Source organism: Botrytis deweyae (genome assembly GCF_014898535.1).
Source record: "Botrytis deweyae strain B1 chromosome Unknown BDEW_010, whole genome shotgun sequence".
Lineage (NCBI taxonomy): Eukaryota > Fungi > Ascomycota > Leotiomycetes > Helotiales > Sclerotiniaceae > Botrytis > Botrytis deweyae.
This window is the reverse complement of record NW_024066217.1, coordinates 189,253-210,569: the sequence shown is the minus strand read 5'-3', so window position 1 is coordinate 210,569 and position 21,317 is coordinate 189,253. Positions and strand designations below refer to the sequence as shown.

At 44.7% G+C, this 21,317-nt stretch overlaps 6 protein-coding genes across 6 annotated transcripts; 4 read left to right on the top strand and 2 right to left on the bottom strand.

Annotated features, from left to right (window-relative positions):
* Nucleotides 1-131: 131 nt before the first annotated feature.
* Nucleotides 132-2,057, top strand: EAE98_005159 (uncharacterized protein; the record flags this gene model as incomplete). Its single annotated transcript, XM_038952780.1, has 4 exons — nucleotides 132-513; nucleotides 583-617; nucleotides 690-1,442; nucleotides 1,500-2,057. 4 exons carry the CDS (start codon nucleotides 132-134, stop codon nucleotides 2,055-2,057), a joined length of 1,728 nt encoding a protein of 575 aa, XP_038810622.1.
* A 381-nt stretch (nucleotides 2,058-2,438) lies between these two features.
* EAE98_005158 (uncharacterized protein) lies at nucleotides 2,439-3,840 on the top strand (the record flags this gene model as incomplete). The annotated part of the gene is made up of 2 exons (XM_038952779.1): nucleotides 2,439-2,700; nucleotides 2,813-3,840. 2 exons carry the CDS (start codon nucleotides 2,439-2,441, stop codon nucleotides 3,838-3,840), a joined length of 1,290 nt encoding a protein of 429 aa, XP_038810621.1.
* A 577-nt stretch (nucleotides 3,841-4,417) lies between these two features.
* Nucleotides 4,418-6,450, bottom strand: EAE98_005157 (uncharacterized protein; the record flags this gene model as incomplete). Its single annotated transcript, XM_038952778.1, has 2 exons — nucleotides 4,418-6,185; nucleotides 6,245-6,450. The coding sequence occupies 2 exons, from the start codon at nucleotides 6,448-6,450 to the stop codon at nucleotides 4,418-4,420; spliced, it is 1,974 nt and encodes a 657-aa protein (XP_038810620.1).
* A 2,960-nt stretch (nucleotides 6,451-9,410) lies between these two features.
* Nucleotides 9,411-11,893, bottom strand: EAE98_005156 (uncharacterized protein; the record flags this gene model as incomplete). Its single annotated transcript, XM_038952777.1, has 3 exons — nucleotides 9,411-9,581; nucleotides 9,633-10,106; nucleotides 10,154-11,893. The coding sequence occupies 3 exons, from the start codon at nucleotides 11,891-11,893 to the stop codon at nucleotides 9,411-9,413; spliced, it is 2,385 nt and encodes a 794-aa protein (XP_038810619.1).
* Nucleotides 11,894-13,294: 1,401 nt separating this feature from the next.
* On the top strand, nucleotides 13,295-16,878 carry EAE98_005155 (uncharacterized protein; the record flags this gene model as incomplete). Its single annotated transcript, XM_038952776.1, has 4 exons — nucleotides 13,295-13,434; nucleotides 13,524-14,358; nucleotides 14,426-14,567; nucleotides 14,618-16,878. 4 exons carry the CDS (start codon nucleotides 13,295-13,297, stop codon nucleotides 16,876-16,878), a joined length of 3,378 nt encoding a protein of 1,125 aa, XP_038810618.1.
* A 922-nt stretch (nucleotides 16,879-17,800) lies between these two features.
* EAE98_005154 (uncharacterized protein) lies at nucleotides 17,801-21,026 on the top strand (the record flags this gene model as incomplete). Its single annotated transcript, XM_038952775.1, has 4 exons — nucleotides 17,801-19,218; nucleotides 19,364-19,463; nucleotides 19,537-19,823; nucleotides 19,877-21,026. Exons 1-4 carry the CDS (start codon nucleotides 19,037-19,039, stop codon nucleotides 21,024-21,026), a joined length of 1,719 nt encoding a protein of 572 aa, XP_038810617.1. The 5' UTR covers nucleotides 17,801-19,036.
* Nucleotides 21,027-21,317: the final 291 nt, after the last annotated feature.

Genomic DNA, 21,317 nt, shown 5'->3' with positions numbered 1-21,317 from the left:
CGTTCAATTCGGATTTCCCTTCTCTTTCCACCTTTTCTTTCCATTACAGAATTGCGATAAGAGCACAAAATACCCATCTCATCCTATTCTTCTGAATCTAATACCTCCCCTCTCCTTCTACCCCCAAAACCATGCACACCCTCCTTCTCCTCCTTCTCTTCCCCCTATCCTGGATCCTCTACACCACCTACCACCTCTACCACAACTACCAAACCGCGCTGCAAACCCAGCTCCCCCTCATAATCCTCCCCTCTAGCCCGGACAACCCCCTCTGGGTCCTCACGCAGCGCTTCATCCTCCCTCTCATCCGTCTCCTATACGGCGAATGCGATATCACGCGCTATGGCAAACTGGGCTGGGAATACTACGTCAAGTATCGTGTGCATAGAGAGAAGGGAGATGCGGTTGTGCTTGTGACGCCGGGGTTTAACTGGGTTTATGTTTGTGAGAAGGAGGCGTTTGTGGAGATTTTTCGGAAGCGAGAGGGGTTTCCGAGGCCGGCGGAGATGTTGGGTGGGTTTTTGTTTTGGGGGTTTCCATAGGGAGAGGGAGTTTTGACTAATTTGATGTTTGCGGTTGTAGCGATGTTGGATGTTTTTGGTCCTAATATTTCTACCGTACGTATATTCGTATCATTACTATAATCGTATCTATCATTGTCCATGAGCTATCCACTAACATCCATCCAGGCCAGCGGAGCAGACTGGCAACGCCAACGCAAAGTCACCGGCGCACAGTTCAACGAACAAAATAGTAGCACGGTATGGATTCATGCACTAACCCAAGCAAACGAAGTACTAGAATACTGGAAAACGCTACCAGCACCCATCCGTCGCATTCATAAAGATACGAGAACGCTGTCTCTTCATGTGTTATCGGGCGCTGGGTTTGGTAAACCGTATTCATTTACAAAGGCGGCGGAATCTCCTAAGAAGGGGCATATGTTTAATTATCGGGATTCGTTGGCTTTGATTTTAGAAAATGCTTTGATGATTCTAGTTTTTGGGCCGAAGTTTCTCAGCAACAAATGGTTGCTGAAGAGGTTTAGTCGTTTGGGTCAAGCTTGTGTGGATTTCAGGGATCATATGGAGACGATGGTAAGAGAGGAGAAAGAAGTTATACATCAAGGAACATCTGGGAATCGGAATCTCATTAATTCGCTAATCATGGCGTCTGATGAAATGATTGAGTTGACGGGAGATAAGGGTATGGGTGGAAGAGGATTAACACAGGATGAGGTGTATGGCAATATATTTGTGTATAATTTTGCTGGACATGATACTATGGCCATCACGATGAATTGGGCTTTGTATCTCCTTGCTGCCAATCCAGAAGTTCAGGAATGGTTGCGCGAGGAGATACATGCTGTGGTTATCAATGATGATACTCAATCGAAATATCAAGAGTATTATCCGAAATTGAATCGCTGTCTAGCAGTTCTGGTACGTCCTGCTTTCACCATCCATACATTGATGGAAAGAAACTAAAAGAAACTCCAGCTCGAAACTCTTCGGCTCTTAAACCCCCTAATAGGAATCGCTAAATCAACAGGTGCGGAACCGCAACCTCTTACACTCAATGGAAAAACCATCGTCATCCCATCAAATACGCGCGTGATACCTAATATCAACGCAATGCACTCGCATCCGAAGTATTGGGGTTCTGATGCACTTATCTGGCGTCCTAATCGATGGATTCTCAGTAAGAAATCCGACTCCGAAACTCGAATTCAAGAGGAAGATCTTCCAAATGAATCGACAACTCCCAAGTCAACACCAGAAGAAGAATTTCTCTTCTCGCCACAGAAAGGTACGTATGTTCCTTGGTCGGAAGGAGCACGCGCGTGTCCGGGGAAAAAATTTGGGCAGGTGGAATTTGTGGCGACGATGGTTTCGTTGTTTAGGAAGCATCGCATTGAGGTGGTTCCTGAAAAGGGAGAGAGTGTTGAAGAGGCAAGGAAGAGAGCGGAGAAGAGTGTTTGGGATAGTGAGATTGTCTTGTTGTTACAGATGAAGAAACCGGAATTGGTGGGTGTGAAATGGGTGGAGGTTGAGTAGGTGGTTTAGAGAGCTTCATAGTTTGGCAAAGTATGTTACTTTATTGAGGAGGTGTATTTCAATAATGGAGAATGGGAATAGTTTGTTAGATAATGAATTCTGTGAGCTGCATGATGTAAGTATGTTTGATCAAAGAGCAAAAGAAGCTACAGATTAGATAGCTGCAAGGTGCCGGCCAGCCTGCCTTAGTTCCCGGTGAGCCCTGTCCCGTTCCGCAAAAGTGTAGCCTTCCCGTCCCCAGCCTCGTCAAAATTTCTCTTTCATGAAAAAGAAAGTTTTAATCAATTGCTCCTCCAACTCTTCCAATTGAATCCGAAATTGATGCAATCTCAATGAGATAATGTTATAGTCCTCTCCGAATCATATCAACATCTAACCACCATGTTTGAAAACCTCTGTTCTTTACCTCTCAGCTCCGAGCTCTTCGCCCAAGCTCTACATCCTACCGAACCTGTTCTCTCAGTTGGTCTTTCGTCTGGTCATGTACAAAGTTATCGATTACCGCCTACTGGAGCTTCTGCTGAGGATGAAGATGGAGATACGAGTGTGGTAAGCACGGGAACTAGTACTATTGACACGGAATGGAGAACTAGGAGACACAAGGGAAGTTGCAGGACATTGGGGTATAGTCATGATGGTGAAGGTTTGTTTTCCATTTTCTTCTCATGCATTTGTTTGATTGAAATCTCATCTTACATCTGCAAACTAATCAAAATTCTACTATTCAATTGCCACATACTAACATCCAACCCCAGTTCTCTACTCCGCCGGCACTGATTCCCTCCTGAAAGCCGCCGCATCTTCCACCGGCCAGGTCATCTCCAAAATCCTCATCCCCAATACCAACACCGATAAACTCGATCCTCCCACCCTTCTCCACGCCCTCTCCCCTCAAACTCTCCTCCTAGCCACCGATTCCTGCGCTCTCCATCTCTACGATCTCCGCGACAATTCGTCTTTCAAATCTGGTAAACCGGCTCAGACACATTATCCACACGATGACTACATATCTAGTTTATCACCGCTCCCACCTACAGAAATGAGCACGAGCGGGTTTAGTAAACAGTGGATCACGACGGGAGGAACTACATTGGCGGTTACGGATCTCAGGAGAGGAGTGCTCGTCAAAAGTGAGGACCAGGAAGAGGAGTTACTGAGTAGTGTTTTTGTGAGCGGGTTACCTGCGAGGGGAAAACACGGGAGAGAAAAAGTTTGTGTGGGGAATGGAAATGGGGTTATTACGCTTTGGGAAAAGGGAGTTTGGGATGATCAGAGCGAGAGGATTATTGTGGATGGGGGTGGAAAGGCGGGCGGCGAGAGTCTGGATGCTATGATTGCGATGCCGGAGGATTTGGAGGGTGGATATGGTGGGAAATGTGTGGTGGTTGGATGTGGAGATGGGAGTGTGAGGATTGTAAGGGTTGGGGGGACGAAGGGGGTAGTGGAGGATATGAAACATGATGATATTGAGGCGGTTGTCGCGGTGGGATTTGATGTTGGAGGAAGACTGATTTCTGGAGGTGGAGATACGGTTAAAGTTTGGAACGAAAGGGTCGAGGAAGATGAAGAAGAGGGAGAAGAAGAGCAAGAAGATATGGAGGATAATGACGATATCGTGGGTGATGGTGGAAAGCGCGCATTGGAAAAAGACAGCGATGATAGTGATGCCAAGGCAGACAGCAGCGATGAGGAAGATGGCGGACGCAAGAAACGCAAGAAGAAGAAGAGGGGAAAGAAAGGACCGGTTGAAAATGGAATCTTGAAGTTCAAGGGCATGGAGTAATTTGTTATAGTGCAATGGAATGATACCCAATTTGTCTACGTGTTTTGTGCGGAAATGGTAAAATACGTATCTCTCTCTGAGATTTGTATGTATGTATGTACCTATGCATGTGCATGTGCATGTAATCTTACATGTGAATGTAACCTATTATCTCGATAATCGAAACGACTATTTCTCCTTGGTGCTCTTCCAGCTGTACTCCGTACATTCTCATTTATATCGCTAAGCGTACGAGATAAAAATATAATATGAAATTGAATCGAATCGAATATCGCTTATTGAAGGTAAGGAATGACTTGACTTGACTTGACTTGGGATTCTTTTGATTCTAATATTACATCATATCATACTATACTACCTAGTATACTATACTATATATACTATATATAACATATATACACACACTCCCCATCATTCCCCAATGAATACATTACATTACATACGACCATTCATTCCAATCCCATCCAATCCAATCCCGGACAATATACCCTCGATCCAAGATTCTTATGCAAATCCTTTTCCCCTCCTTTCCCTCCTTTCGCGCCCTACCCCTACCCCTACCCCTTAAACCCATCCATCACCAAGTAACAATAATATCTTTCGTCACACTTTCCCTCCCCACGCCAATCCGCTGCGAACAAAACATTTGCGCCCTCCTCTTCTCAACCACCACATTCAATCCCGCAATCTTCGCTCTTCTATCCGCAGGAATATGTCCCTTTTCATCTCGCCACGGTTCCTCAAGATCTCGAATCCATTTACAGATGAATCCGCCGACATAACTATCCCATACCCCCTCTCTATATTCTTTACTCACAAACGACATTGCGATTGCTTGATCTCTCAATATCTTCGCTCGACAATGCGTACCGACTTCGAAGAGCGGCATTAAGATCCCCAGATTTGTGTGGTAGGATGAGGTACTGTAATAAGGATGGAGGTATGTACAATAAGTAATAATAGTTTGGAAATAATGCGTAAGTTGATCGTATTGAATTTCATCGATGAAAAAGGAGCCGTGGAGACGAATGGCACTAGCGGCGGCGTGAGTTTTAAGGAGAGCCGCCGTCCGAAATTCTTGCGAGTGGTGAGGAGATGCGAGACATTTCTGAAGAATAGATTCAGACGCTTTTTCCCAATGCATCAGATCTGCCAGATAGATATCGCGTTCTCGTAGAATTTCGGGTGGAAAACGGGCCGCAGCTACATAATCCATACAGGGATCCGCGAAGCCACCTTCGACGCCGGAATTGGTCGGATTCAGAGATTCTTGAGGCATCGCGGCAGATTCCTCCTCCCCATAGATTTTACCGCACGGATGAGTATCGCATGATGCCGCAGGTGAAGAATGAGAGGCGCGTGGCTCTAGCTGAGTCCATGGATTGTTATTTTGGCGTAAATCTGCAGCTCCTTCCCAATCTTTGGGTGAAAAGGTTGTGGATTGCTCTTGAAAGTCAGTCTCCAAAAGTAATTTCCTGGCTATATCGATGAAATGAAGGTTCCTTCTCATGATCATTTGTAAATACTCGTAAGAATCCTTGATGTTCTGAAAAGTTGGGACTTGGGCTCCGTGGAGATGGTATCGATTGAGCTGCTCCTTGATGATAACGTGGTGAGCTGGCGGACGAATATCAAGGAAGTGCAAAACTTGTAAGTCTAAATCCGTGAAAGCTCGCCGAAGTTCAGGTCCGATGACGTTCTCTTTTGTGAATTTGGTGCCGGTTGCTGAAGATTGATAGTAATCGTAGAGCATCATGATACCATTGGTTGCGTGTATAGAAGCGGATGCTTGATGTCCTTGTAGACTTTCGATACAAAAAACTATCATACACGCAATCAAAGCTGTTCTTGGACTCCGGCTCACGTTTCCATCAATTGCTTTCTGCATACCTCGTAGACTTTTTCCATACTCTCGCAAAGCGTATTCCAGGTGCTTTTTGGTATCTGACGATTCACCCCCTTGGACCATCTCCTTGCTATACTTGCTGAAAGCACCCAGTGCTACTAAGCCATGTGCAATATATGGCTCGATTTCACACACCTGAGGAATGATCTCGGACCAAACACTCGTTTGAAGTGGGCCTGCTAATCCTGCCGCCACATTCTCACAAAAGTGTTTAAAATACCTACCCTCAAGCTCTTCCGTAAATCGAGGTCCAAGGTACAATTCAATTATGGATCCTTGTGCAATATCCGAAATCGTCCCCTTGGGTAAAATGGGCACGATTTGACGGGAATTTGGTTTGATCTTCTCCGGTTGTTTCGGATATCCACTACACAAAATTCCGAATTTAAAACAGCGAGAGCAGCCGGGCAGTTTTTCGTCGCACTTAATTCTTCGGATCCTTCATGTGTATTAGTTATGATACAAAGGTGATGATAATAATAAAAGGCTAGCACCTACTTGCAATTTTGACATCCTGTCTTGACCTTGGGTAATCTGGCACGAAACTTGATTTCCTTCTTCTGTAGAGCTGGATTTTTAGATTTCTCTCCCGCGATCATTCGACGAATGGGTAAAATCTCGCTACTCCGAATAGTAGCATTGTTCTTATCGTCGCTTCTAGGAAAGCGCACGTCTGGTTGTATATTTTTGTTGGTGGTGGTCATCCTCTCTGAACAGCAGCGTTGTGTAAGACACCAACATGGTGAGAGCTACATGCGCAAGATTTTCGTGGCCTTTTGACGCACCAACGAAATTGCAGCAAACGGAGGAGAGTTGTGGGAGAAGGAAAAGAATCAGATCCAAAGGGAAGAATGTTAGTTAAACTAAGGGCGTCTAACGGTTGAAGCAAGGAGGCACTTCGACAACATATTGATCATAGCAATGCTGGCAAATTCTGCGGGGCTACTAAAACTTGGAATCCTCGCCTCCGTATTATTCTGCACAAGCATATTCCTTTACCAGAATGGATACCGACCAGTGAAGATCGCCGGTGGAGGGCTTACCCGTGTATTCGTAAGCTTACCTGGGAGCTTGGGGGCTTTGAAGATTTGGTTGATGTTGATGTTGATGTTGTGATGGTGATGGTGATGGTGATGGTGATTATTCTGTCTATCCATTCATGATTCATCCCGCTGGGTTCGAGGTCAGGTCAGGCAGTAATGGAAGCGGACATTGTTCGAGAGTCGAGACTTTCAATAAGGACCAACAACGCAACCCAACCACATCAAAACCGTTTATTTGCAAGGAAAATGGTTCGACATTATGAACCTTAATTGAATCCTTGGGAGAAAAGAGCAAGAGTGGAAGGAGGTACATACTGGCTCCTGGTACTGGAAGTGTCTTGACTGGGTTCCTTCCTGACTATGCTATGTATCTTAACTAGTAGATGTGCACGAGGTACGTACTCAAGACGGCACCAAGCCGGTAAAATCCTACAAACTTGGAAAAAAAGGGGGTGACATCCTATTGGTAAAGACGGCAATCGAGGTATTTCTAATTTATTATTATACATTATCCCTAGTTAGTGTGATTATATGATTATATGATTACATGATTGCATGATTACATGATTACATGATTATATTCCCGCAACCGCTCTCGAGCCGCTCCAGCGCTTACAGCTAATGAGTTTCCACATTTCTTCTCCTTTGGGCAGTTTGGAAGAATTCTTATTTCGGTCGACATTTTACCTCTTTCGTTCTTACTTTCCGGCGCCTGGTTGATTTTCCCATCTCTCCGCCAATGACTACCGATATTTCCAATAGAGTTTGGTCTTAGAGTTTGGAGTCGAGATGGGGATCGTCGGTGTACTTCTGATGACTACAATACAATATATGTGACACTTTGCGGGATCTGCTATTCCGCTCGTACTTGCTTGCACATTTCGCCCTTTCCTGCGGCAAACATGAATAACATGTTACAAACTCTAGACTCCTTTCACGCGGTGGATTCATTCCATCAGCATTCCATTCCATGTATGCATGCATGTGTGGATGGCAGCGTGGGTCATTCCACGAAGCAAACCAAGCTCTCGGTATTCCATCTAGTATTCGTGCCGCGTGCTGTCAGAAGATGCGTAACGCCACTCGGCCACCCAGACTCCGAAAAGCGGATTCGTCCGTCCTCTCGTAGATTATCATTTTGTGGCATGTGCATTGGTGATCTGGTCTCGGAATGCATACCGTCTGGCCGTACGGAGTACGAGTATGCGATTTTCATTTCAACGTTCTAGACTTTCCTCTCGGCGATGTACCTCTTCACATCTATCTGAAACAACAGAGACAAATAAACTTCCTCTCTGTTCTTCAACGAGCATACCTAGCTATGAAATTTTGAGATCAACTGATCTCCGGAATGTTAAATTCCCCGCACTTTTGAAATCGATGTTTTTGGTCTGATCTACATGCTATTGTGTATCTATCCGCATACAAACAACCCGATCTTTCTGATGACAAAGTGCGGGATCTATAATCTCAGATTTGCAGCTCCTAACTATCCTGCTTCAATGGACCAACGGCATATCTATTTTCAAATGCTATTCAGGGGTGATAAAGGTATGCGTTAAACCCATTTTCAGCTCTCCATCACTGCTAACAAGGACTCGAATACTTTCTTATATTTCGTCTACATTTCTTGCAAGTATGGAACTGAAATCACCTAACCATCTAGTCAAGTAGTCCATCTGTTTTCATCGTATTTCTTCCAATCAGAGGATTGCTACCACATCGAAGTATTCTAACACCCCCAACAACCCCTCTGCAGTAAAAGCAAGTTGCAACAGGTATCAGGTATCTCCATGATCAATTCCAATCCTTATCATACTCAATCAGTCCCCTCAATCAGTCTCCAGCCACATTGCCAGTCCTTGCAGTAACATAAAACATAACTGTATAGAAGACGAACCTGAAGGTATATGCTAATGTGTGTGTGAGAGAGAGAAAGAGAGAGAGAGAGATAAAAAAAGGGAAAGGTATTGATACAGCATCCATCTAGTATCTACACATACATACATACATACATACACAAACGATTACAGCAAGTCCCACGACAAATACATAACATACATTATTACATTTAAAATCTACAAACCATATATACCTACCTACTTAGGTATGCATGGCATAACATCGTATCAAACTAGCGATCATATCATCGCGCCAGCTATCAAGCAAGCATAAAAAGCCTTCCTTTCTCCTTTTCCATCCATTCCCTTTCGTCCTCCCTTCCATCCCTTTTGTTCATCTACACATCCCATCATCAAAAGTCATCCTCATGATCAATCTCTCCCAATTTCTCCCCGTCCCTCCCAGTAAGAATAATAATAACAACATGGAAAGCCTTTCTTTAAAACCAAATTACTATTTCCTTCCATGTGCAACCAGTCAATGATGCTCCGAAATGCAGGTAGAATATTTGCAAAAGTAAATCTGGGGACAACCCTTGCCTTTCCTCGAAAATAAGAAATTACCACCAAAATATCATTGCGATCTTTTCCACACATTCATTATGATGTGTCCCATTTGAATTTTCCCCATTCCCAAACGCCACGAAAAAAAAGTGCCATAAACAAAATAGGGTGTTTGACTTCATAAAGTCTGAAGAACGAAAGCTTTACTAGAACCGCCTAAACGTGTATAGCCGTTCTAGCCAATAATCGAACATTGTCTATGAAACCATCAACCAGTTTGAAATAATCGTTTGGTTCGCCATGTCTAGCTTTGAGACCTTGATCAGTAACAGCTGCTGCTGAGAGTTCGATTTCAAGCTCGTGTTCTTTTTCAGTTCGAGATACACCCTATTATGATTAGTTGATATCCGAGTGAGGCTAGGTGCATAAAAGACTTACATTTGATACCAAGTTTTGAGTGACTTGAGTGAGGTCCACTTGATAATGCGATTGTCTGTAACTCAAACGATCCTTGTTACGATCCGGTCTTTGGGCTCCATCACTTGAAACAATAAGTTCTTCTACGTTGCCATCAAACTTCATTTCAAAGTTTATACTAATTCGACAATCGAGTGCTTGACTAGGGAAGTAGAGATCCAAATCTGCTACTCGAGCTTTGATAATCTTGGCCAGAGGTTCACCAGTCTTCTGATCATGTGTAACACGAACTTTCACAGAATAACGTGGGTTAAGTAAAGCTCGTAGAGCAGGAGGTAAAGTGCTATGCATTGAAGACGGAAGCTCATAAAACTTGTCCGTCTCACGTCGATGTAAGTAGTCAATCTTAACACGTCGTTTCGACTGACTATTATTACTTGGCATGCATTCCTGGACTTTTTTATTTAAGAACTCGTTCAATCCTCTATGCTGAGCCTATACTTGTGTTAGCGGGGCAATGATATAAGATTTGTGTAACGTACCTCTGTCATTGTACTTTTGAAGGCAACAAACTGATTATCCAAAAGTACTGTTTCCGATCGAACTGGCAGACTCAATCTCACATTCGTCTCTTTACTGACGAGTTGCCCTAACTTTGCTTCAATTTCAATTTCCACACCATGACTGGCTAACTCTCCAGTATCTTCTCGATTAACAACGTGCATGTAGAGAAAGTCTGCCACTAGTCTCGTTATCTCCGCAGGGGGCTTTGTGCCAGATATGCTCGGCTCCCATGGACCAAGAGGACCATCCCAATCATAATCATTTCCTGTAACTGGTCGAGGAACTGCTGGTGATGGCTGACGCATACCATTGCTTTCTTGCTTGATCAATGTAGCTGGTAGACTTTGCGCGGTTGGCTGAGGAGTGTGTTGTCTTCCGTTGATGTTCTTACGGCCTAGACCCTTTACCCCCTTGGCACTTCGGGCCCATATTGGTGGCTCAGTATAACGAATCTTCTTTCTGGGTGGTGGTTGTTGTTGAGGAGAAGGAGCAGCGGTAGAGCTAGATCGATGATCGCCGTTCATTTGTGGTTTAACTTCATATTGGTCAATTCGTTGAGGCGCTTCAAAAGACATTTCCCGATCTTCCATTTTACGCTTTGTAGAATTATTGAATTCTTCCGGCTGCTGCTGAACCATTGAATTTCCTCTAGTCTGACTTGGTAAACGCGTTTTGGGGCTGACACTGAGACTTCTTTCTCGTTCAATCAAAGATCTCTGTTGCGTGGAGCTTGTTGAGGTTCTTTGAGAGTCGTAAGCACTCTGTGGAGTCGTTGGCATTCGAGGTGGAATCGAAGCGTTCGCCGGCGCAGGAGAGATTTGATTGTATTGAGTACTGTTGAAAGGATTCGTGGGTACTGCTCGTTGCTGATAAGGACTAGTCGGCTGTATAAATGCGCCGGATGATTGGCGTTGTGTTTGTAAAGGAGGACCCAAAGGAGTTCCAGGTTGAGAGTGCTGAGAGTGCTGAGATTGTTGCCGTTGATGTTGATGCTGAATTGGAAATTGATTTTGCGGTAATTGAATTGTGTGTATAGGACTATCTTGAGTGAATTGATTTTGATACTGCTGCTGCTGACTGTGCACTGACGTGGGTGTAGAATTCGAAAGTGAAGATTGTGATCTTTGATGTTGAAAATAGGGAATATTTGCCCCTGGTATCCCAATCGGAGGTGTTTGTGGCACTGGCGATAGTTGAATCTGTGAATTATATTGTTGTTGTAAATGGGGAGGGGGATTAGACTGCGAATAACTTTCTCTTTGAGGTTGGTGAAAAGTTGGAGGAGGATAATGATGACGTTGAGCAGGACTTATAGGATTTTGAAGACTTTGCGGGAACCGGTATTGACCACTCCCGACAATGCTAGTGGAAGTGTGCCGATAAGGCGAGGGGGCCGAATAAGAATCTGTTGGAGAACGAAGGTCATTCGGAGGAGGAGCTTGAATGGGAGTAGGAGGAGGCGGACGATTTAGATGGGTTGATTGATAGGTAGTTGGCGATGCATAAGGCCCACCATTTTGTGAAGCGTACTCTTGTGATTGTGAGCCATGTTTGCCCGGACCTGGCGAGACTTGCGACGAATGACTATAATTCCTGTAGATTTGTTGTCCCTGTCCGAATGGGGGACCCGTCTGAATTGGAGTAACTGGTGCCGGCGCATTTTGTTTCGATCGCGCCCCTTCGCCATTTTCCGTATTGATGATTGAGCGGAGGTCCATATTTGCGACTCGTTGTCCAGTAGCGGTAGTAGCAGTAGCAACACCACCACCATATACACCCTTACAGACCCCACGAGCTACACTCTCGATATCTCTTTCAGACCTTCCACCGGTGGTTCATTTGTTGATGATGTCGAATTTCGTCGGACGGTTGGATTGATCTCGTTCGTTCTCGAATGTTGGGGATAATGAAGTTGGCGCAAAGGAGAGGCAGGCGCAAACACATTCGAACAAAGAAAGCGTATCAGGATGAAAAAGTTTAGAACTACGCAAACAATAACGGCAAGATTGGCGGGATTGACCACAGTAATTTTGGGAGGGGATCTTGACCAGATGGACCCAAATGTGGAAATTTAAAGGATTATAAATTTTACAGTACTCGTCGAGATTGAGGACATATTGGAAGGGATTTATTTATTTTTTGGAGATAAATAATTGAATGTTTTGGGATGATGAATAGGGGGTTGGAGTTTTGAAGCACGAGAGATAATAATAATGACAATAATAATAAGTTTGGTGGTTTGGTGGTTTTGTGGTTTGGTGGTTTGTGGTTTGTGGTCTTTGGAAATTTACATATGATGGAACGACCTATGTAGTTACAGTCTGGTGGTATAGGTGGTAGGTGGTATAGGTGGTAGGGAGGGAGGCAGGGAGGCAGGTAGGGAGGATACCAGTAATAAGAGGTATTCATATGTGTCTAATAAGTAGTAGGTGTTACAGCATGATTTGAAGTGAAGAACGAAATGTGTTTATGATAATACGAATACGGTGTATCTAACATATAAAGTTTCGATGAAGATGATTCAAAGTATATCTTCAAAAGATTGATATTTATACGAATTAGAATTTAAAGATCGTTAAGTTATTTAAGCATCAATCAATACCTACTGGAGGAGGGAAATACCATACCGTACAGGTTGGTAAGTGCCTAGTCGCTCCTACTACCTAGTAGGTAATAGGTAATAAAATACATGGACCTCCGTAATAATAAAACTGTTCTCAGCCTTGTCCTGTCTTGTCTCGTCTTCTTGTCAACTCAACCTCTCAGCCTTATCTACGATAACCCTCAGATTGATTATGTAAGATTCATTCACCACTTGTAACCTACCCTACCTACCCACCTACAATTCACTGCCGGCTAATTCCGTCTCTCCCACTAAGCTTAATTCGTAGTTGAAGCTGTGGGAGTGTTGACGTGCCAAAAGGTGTGCCTGATTGTTGTAATCGATACGCTCCGGTCAAGGTTTGTATACTCTACACAATCTCATCTTCAACTACCAAATCCATCAAATCTCTTTCAAGTCCTTCATATTCTTGAAGAGTAACTTTCATTAACCTTCTTCAAATAATTCAACTCTTGCAAAGTCAAATCTCTCCGGGTTTCGAGCCATTCAACCAACCATGCCGAGTCTAACTTCAGCCTCTGGTGTCTTGGGTTTCCTCTCAGACGAAGAACCAGAGCTCAAGGTTTTTGCTCTTCAAACGCTGAATGATGATATTGATACCCTATGGACAGAGGTTGCAGGTTCGATTTCTCAAATGTAAGTCAAACCCAACTCGTCGCAGATAATCCATCTCAAGATAGCTCCATCACCATGACCAACTCGAGACTAATTTGGCCACTTTTCAGTGAGGCGCTTTACGAAGATGAATCCTTCCCCGAGCGACGACTAGCTTCCTTGGTGTTGGCAAAGGTCTACTATCACTTACAAGCATACAATGAAAGTATGTCATTTGCTCTCGGAGCGGGTGATCTATTTCAACTCGACAACCCAGGCGAATTCGAAGAAACCATCATTTCGAAATGTGTCGACACCTATATCAGTGTGTCTGCTCAACACCATGCTGCACCACAAGAAAAGAAACGGGATAATGCTTTACCTACTCTCGCAACGACTTTTGCAAGTGGGCTCAATGACATCAGCGCTGCTGCTGCTGCGTTGACTTCACCTACTACGCCTTTCTCGCAGTCTACTCTACCATCAAAATCCCTGCTATCACGAGCCTCTACCAATAACATGTTGGAACAGCCCGTAGCAGAAGGCAAGGCTTCGGATTCTACCATCTTACCAGATCGTTCTACTCAGATTGCGCTCCAAAAGATTGTTGAAAGACTATTTGAGAATTGTTTACGCGAAGGGAGATATAGACAAGTGGTAGGAATTGCGGTCGAGGCTAGAAACTTGGAGGTTTTACGAAGAGTCATCAAGCGTGCCAGTGACGACGAAAAGAAGTCAAAATCGAAGGTGCCCGAGGGTACAGCTGGTCCAACAGAAGAATTGATGGAATATGTCTTGGACATTTGCATGGGCGTCGTACAAGAGAGAGGGCTTCGAACAGAGATACTCAGATTGATCCTGGATCTATTGAACGATATACCAACTCCCGATTATTTTGCAATTGCAAAATGTGTTGTTTACCTCAACATCGACGAAGAGGCATCGGCAATGTTGAAAAAGCTGGTGGTAAGTACACTAACTGGACGAAGCAGTGACTTGACGTTTTATTTGAAATGAGGCTGACCTTTTTCAGACCAAGGATGATCAAACTTCTACCGCTATCGCATATCAGATCGCTTTCGACTTGTATGATAATGGTACTCAAGAATTCCTCGCCAAAGTAATTAAATCTTTGCCCAAGAAGGCCACCGAGGCGGAGCCATCTACAGAGGAGCGTGAGTAGACTCTATATTCATGCTTGAGTTTTTACTAATTTCTTGAGTAGCAACAGAATCTGATCAGCTCTTAGGAGAGTTGAACGATCAAGCTGGGGACTCTACCGAAGGAGCCTCGGATGAACAACTCAAGGTCTATGACTCGATCCGAAAGATCCTTAATGGTAGTGAGACCATTCGACTTAACCTTGAATTCTTATACCGCAATAACCACACCGACCTCAGTATTCTCAACAAGGTTCGTGACAGTCTTGAAGGTCGCAACTCCATCTTCCACACAGCTGTTACCTTCTGCAATGCGTTCATGAACCACGGCACAACCAACGACAAATTCTTCCGCGACAATCTAGATTGGCTAGGAAAGGCAGTCAACTGGTCAAAGTTTTCTGCTACTGCTGCTCTTGGTGTTATTCACCGTGGCAATCTTTCACAGGCCAAGAGACTATTGGAACCTTATCTCCCAAAAGCCTCGTCAATCACAGGTTCACATTATAGTCAGGGTGGTGCTCTTTATGCTTATGGGTTGATCTATGCCAACCATGGCGCCGATGCCCTCGAGTATCTGAAGAAAAGCTTCAATGAGACCCAAGAAGAGGTCATCCAGCATGGTGGTGCGTTAGGATTGGGTATTGCTGGTATGGCTACAGGTGATCAAAAAATTCTCGAGAGCTTGCAAAACGTACTTTTAACCGATTCCGCACTGAATGGTGAGGCCGTGGGTCTTGCGATTGGTCTCATTATGTTGGGAACTGGAAATGAGAAAGTTTTGCAAGACATGATCATCTATGCTCACGATACTCAACACGAGAAGACTGTTCGAGGTCTTGCTCTGGGTATGGCATTAGTTATGTACGGCAGACAAGAAGGAGCCGATGATCTCATCAAGGGATTGTTGAAAGACGCAGACCCATCTCTCCGTTATGGTGGTATCATGGCTGTAGCTATGGCATACTGTGGTACAGGAAGCAACAAGGCAGTTCGTAAATTACTGCATGTAGCCGTCAGTGATGTGAACGACGATGTTCGTCGTGTTGCCGTCATGAGTTTGGGTTTCATTCTGTTCCGCAAGCCCGGAAGTGTGCCACGTATGGTCGAACTTTTGTCCGAATCTTATAATCCACATGTTAGATACGGTGCCGCCATGGCTCTTGGTATCTCTTGTGCCGGTACCGGTCTTGATGAAGCCATCGATTTGCTTGAGCCTATGATGAAGGACCCTACAGACTTTGTTCGACAGGGTGCCTTGATCTCTCTCGCCATGATCATGGTTCAACAGAATGAGGCAATGAATCCAAAGGTGACGGAAATTCGCAAAACCTTGAAGAAGGTCGTTGCAGATCGTCATGAGGACGCTATGGCCAAGTTTGGTTGTGCATTAGCATTGGGTATCATTGATGCTGGAGGACGTAATTGCACAATCGGATTACAAACTCAAACCGGTAACCTGAACATGGCAGGTATTGTCGGCATGGCAGTCTTTACACAATACTGGTACTGGTTCCCATTCACCCATTTCCTCTCCTTGACCTTTACGCCTACATCTATGATCGGCTTGAACAGCGAATTGGAGATTCCAAGTTTCAAATTCCACAGTGCTACTCGTCCAAGCCTTTTCGACTATCCCCCAGAGCAGGAAGTCAAGACTGAGGATGCACCAACTTTGATTGCAACTGCCGTACTATCGACAACTGCTCAAGCAAAACGCAGAGCACAAAAGAAAGAGCGTGCTCAACGACGAGAGAGTATGGATATCGATCAAACTCCTGCCACACCAAAACTTCCCTCTTCAGCCGATGATAAGATGGATGTAGATGAGTCATCCAAAGACACTGAAGAGAAGTCTGCCGAGAAAAAAGACGAAGGCGAGAAAGATACCCCCGGAGAGACCTTGAAGAAGAAACTTGAGAAGGAGAAGGTTGGATATGAGATTGAAAACATGTCCAGAGTTTTGCCATCTCAACTCAAGTTTATTAGTTTCCCAGCTGGTCGATACAAGCCAGTCAAGAAACCTACTGGGGGTGTCATCGTAATGATTGATACCCAGCCAGAAGAAGAAAAGGTCCTGATTGAAGAAAAGGTGAAGAAGGTCAATGTCGAGAAGGCTGCAACGTTTACAACTTTTGGGGATCTACGCAACGAAGCCTTCAACTTGCGTCGTCAAGCCCATGCCCAAGGTGAAGCCGCAGGTGCATTCTCAGGAGCTGCTGCTGCCGCAGGTGTGTTGACCGCTGTCGATGAAGACGATGAGGGTGACGAGGAAGCTACTGTGCCCAATGATTTCGAATATTTCTCTGATGGGGAGGGACAGTAAATCATTTTAACTTAGGGCTCATAGTGAAATCTGTAATTTTAGCAGTTTACATTCAGCGGAAGCGTGTTTTAGATGCAGTCCTTGAGGATAGCATCATGCATGTATTGAAGTGGAGGAAATGCATTGTGATAGTATAGAGATGTGTACAACAGAGAGCATTATAAGTGAAGCATTTTACCTCATGTGATGAGTTGTATGAGTGATCATTAAATCCATCTTTATGGTCTTTTATTCTTGTCATTTTGTTTGGGGGCTTCAATACGTGACATATGTTGCAGCTGCTAGACGAAGTTTGGAACTTTGTGATCATTTTTCTTAAATTAAGTATAGAATTTCACGCCCTATCAATTTTAATGACTGAAATCCAAATAGCAGTTTATGATTCAATTGGGTAACATGTATTTGTGAAGAGATTCTCGTATTGTTTTGTTGGAGCTGGCGAGAAAGTGATGGTGGTGAGGATTATGAATGTGAATGTGAATGTGAGGATTGTATTGCTAGGTAGGTAGTTAGGTAGGTTTACATAGGTAGGTAGTGTTGTCAATGTATGGTTATGTGATGTGATGTGATGTGATTTGATGTGATGTGATTTGATGTGATTTGATGTGATTTGATGTGATTTGATGTGATTGTGATTTTGAGACGAGGGGGGGGAATAGGATAGGAATGGAAGGGAATGAAAGGGAATGGGATGGGATGGGATGGCGAAAAAGAGATGATGAGATGATGAGATGATTCGAGGAGAGAGTTTGGATGATTTGAATTATGTGTAGGTACCTAGGTACCGGTAGTCAGATTTGGTTATTATATACATGTGGAGAGAGCTCGAGGTAGTCTCGTAGTTAGTTGTTTGTGCAAGGATTTGGATAGTGGGGATGTGAAGGGAAGTAAAGTGTTGTTTGAGATTGTGACTATTAATAAGGTTACTAGTAGCTGGAGAGCTTCGATACCTAGGTATGATTAGAATACTCGTAGAACTTTTCCCTTTCTTCGTATTTCTTTCTTTTCATTATCTGATGGATGATGGATGATGGATGGATGGATGGGGGTTAGTGGATAGCAGGCTGAGTACTAGGTAGGTAGGTAGGTACTCTTTCGATTCTCCCCGGGTGAGTGTTTCCTGTCCTTGCTTGGTAGAGTCGGTCATGGAATTCTGATTCACGACAGCTGAACGATCGCTTTTCGATGAAATCGTGAAGATAAAAAAGAATTGCTCGTCACAGGGAGGGGATTGGATTTGGAGATTCCTGCTCGGATCCTATTCATTGATCGAGGGAGTGTGGAGTATGCCCGGTGTGGAGATCTTCAGTGCGTAGGCTCGGTAGGTAGTGCTGGCTTGTGTAGGTTTCGACAGTTAGGTAGGTACGCTAGGCGGGTATGTATGTAAGGTTGTATGGATTCGGTTAAGGTTAGGGCTGGTCTGTTGATTGTAAGATTACGAGGTCGAGACTATTGTTTGGATTTTTGGGAGTGGTCATGTACCTTTTGTTGTTGTTGTTGTTTTGATGATAAGGTTATGGGAGATTTTCGATGGGATGGTGAAGAAAGAATACGATCGATAGCCACGAATGGAATTCGTATATACATTCAAGCGAGGTATATGGAATAATGATTTTGAGATAATCTTCGAAGATGCAATAGCATTCATTAAGCTTTTCTAAGACACCTACCTAGGTACCTATCTATCTCATCTCGCCCATATTTACGATGTCGAGATCTGCAAGTGCAAGGTTGTCGGATGATTCTCATCTGATTCGCCCACGATCGACCACTCCCTGGTAAGATCATATCTGCTTCTGCATATCTCTGCATGGGCCTTATCATTCAGCTTATCCTTCTCCGGTTCGATATCTATCGCGTAGTACACAATATGCAGTTGCGATGAGGGGAAGGAGGGGTTTATGAATGGATAGAAAGCTACCTACCTACCTACCTTGTAGGTAAAGTTTGGGCTTAGGTGGGATAAGGTATTGAGACAAATGTGTATTTATACCACAGACCGAGGTTCAGCATCTTGTCTTCTGTCATTCTTGGTCTTGGTCTTTTATCTCTTGCTTTGAAGTGCGCTTTGAAGCTCGAGGTTGGAGGAAAGAAGGGTTTGTTCATAGATACCGTCAAGAGGTTATTTGCTGTTGTTGAGAAGAGGCAAAACGTGACGATGCGTTCTTTCACTTCGATGCCATATGTTCCTACTGGAAAACAAATCAAAGAACGATGCACAACGGTCAGAGCATGGCAATTGCCGAAACAGAAAAGTGCGTTGGCGCCAGAACATGTTTGGACGAATGAGGATATGGATCCGGTGAAGAAGGAAAATCAAACTTGGACTTTGTGGACGTGGTGAGTTTGTTATTTGTGATTTCGTAGGGATGTGTTGAGAGTTGATCAGGGGTGGGGATAGGGAATGCTGGAAATCATTGGCTTGTTTTGGGGAAGAGATGATAGATAGAGCAAGTGAGGTGTTGGCTGATAATATGCAATATAGGATGGCGTATTGGGCAACTGATACAATCACTCTGAGTACCTGGGAGACGGCGAGTAGTGTTCTAGCGGTGGGGTTAACATGGAGAGAAGCAATTCCGATTGTGAGTTTCTTCGAAATCCCTTACATGACCTAGCTATCTCTAATCATCAGATCAAAACTGATAAACACAAAAGATGGTAGTGGGAACGACTTGCGTTGCGATTCCCGTGGTACTCAACGGGGCCATCGGTGCCAAATTCCATATTCCATTTTCAGTAGCAATCCGAGCGTCGTTTGGATACTATTTTGCATACTTTTGTATAGTTTCAAGAGCCGTACTGGCGATGTTTTGGTTGGGTATAGTAGGCGCGGGCGGAGCACAGTGTGTTACGATTATGATATTGGCTATTTGGCCTAGTTATGCGAATGTGCCGAATCATATTCCAGAAGACCAAGGAATCACTACGCAGGGAATGATTAGGTATGTCATTCTACTAGATGGAGAGTAAGAAATACTAATCACATTTTCTTTAGCTACTTTCTCTTCTGGATAATTCAACTTCCACTTCTCCTTATACCCCCTACTCGTCTCCGATATCTCTTCGTCACAAAACTCATCGCAGCCCCTGTTGCCGCACTTGCAACCATGGGCTGGTGTATCCATAAAGCCGGCGGCTCAGGATCGATCTTTGATCTCCAGCCTACCGTCTCCGGATCCACCAAAGCATATCTCTGGCTCTCCTGCATGTCGTCAGTCACAGGCACGTGGGCTACACTATCATGCAACATCCCCGATTTCTCCCGCTACGCACGATCTTCCAAAGGTCAATTCATTCAACTTCCCTTCCTCCCTCTCATTTTCACCCTGTGTGGTACGATCGGTATAATCACCACCTCAGCCAGCGGAGTCATCTACGGAGAACCCCTCTGGAACCCCCTCGACATCCTCGCCAAATGGCTGGACCTCGGACACGGCGGACGCGCCGCAGCATTCTTCGCAGCCGCCGCTTGGTACATCGCACAAGTCGGCACCAACATCACCGCCAACTCCATCAGCGCAGCAAACGATCTCACCGTTCTCTTCCCCCGCTACATCAACATCGAACGCGGCTGCGTCATCGCCGCCATCGTCGGCGGATGGGTCATCGTCCCTTGGAAAATCATCAGCTCGGCCCAAACCTTCCTCTCTTTCATGGGCGGCTATGCCGTGTTTCTCGCGCCCATTGCGGGTATTCTCGCGGCCGATTACTGGGTGCTGCGGAAACAACATCTGGATGTGCCGGCGCTGTACGATCCCCTGGGAAGATATAGATACGTGTGTGGAGTTAACTGGCGCGCGCTGTTGGCGTTGCTACTAGCGGTGTGTCCGAATCTGCCGGGGTTGGCGTATAATATTGCGTTGAAGACGGATGGGGAGACGGGGGTGGAGAGGGATGCGGTGAGGATTAGTCGGGGAGCGAGAAATCTCTATTCGTTTGATTGGTTGTTTGGGTTTGTGGTGAGTGTGGTGGTTTATGTGGGGGTGAGTTGGGTTTGGCCGGCGAGGGAATCGTTGGTTGAGAGGTCGTTTTATGGGGATGTGGTGGAGGGGGAGGAGGGGGAGGAGGGGAGGGGGAGTGAGGGGGAGAATGCGGAGGGTGGGTTGGAAGGGGTGTGGGTTTCTGGAGATGGGGAGAAGATGTGAGGGGATGTGCGGGATGGGGAATCAGAACTGAGATTGAAAAGTGAATATTGTGTCGCTTAATCTTTAGACGCCAAATATTTCTTGTGATGAGTGGTTCATAAATCATAGGTATAAAGAATGGGATGGGATGGGTAATTCGATATGATTCTGTAATATTCTAAATCCGTGGCACTGGTATGATATCCAACAACATTTGACCGGTAAATTAGATGTAGATTTGAGTAAGATTACATAAACGCAGACATAACATCAGAAAATAAATACAACATTCCAAACTATTTTGACTATGCA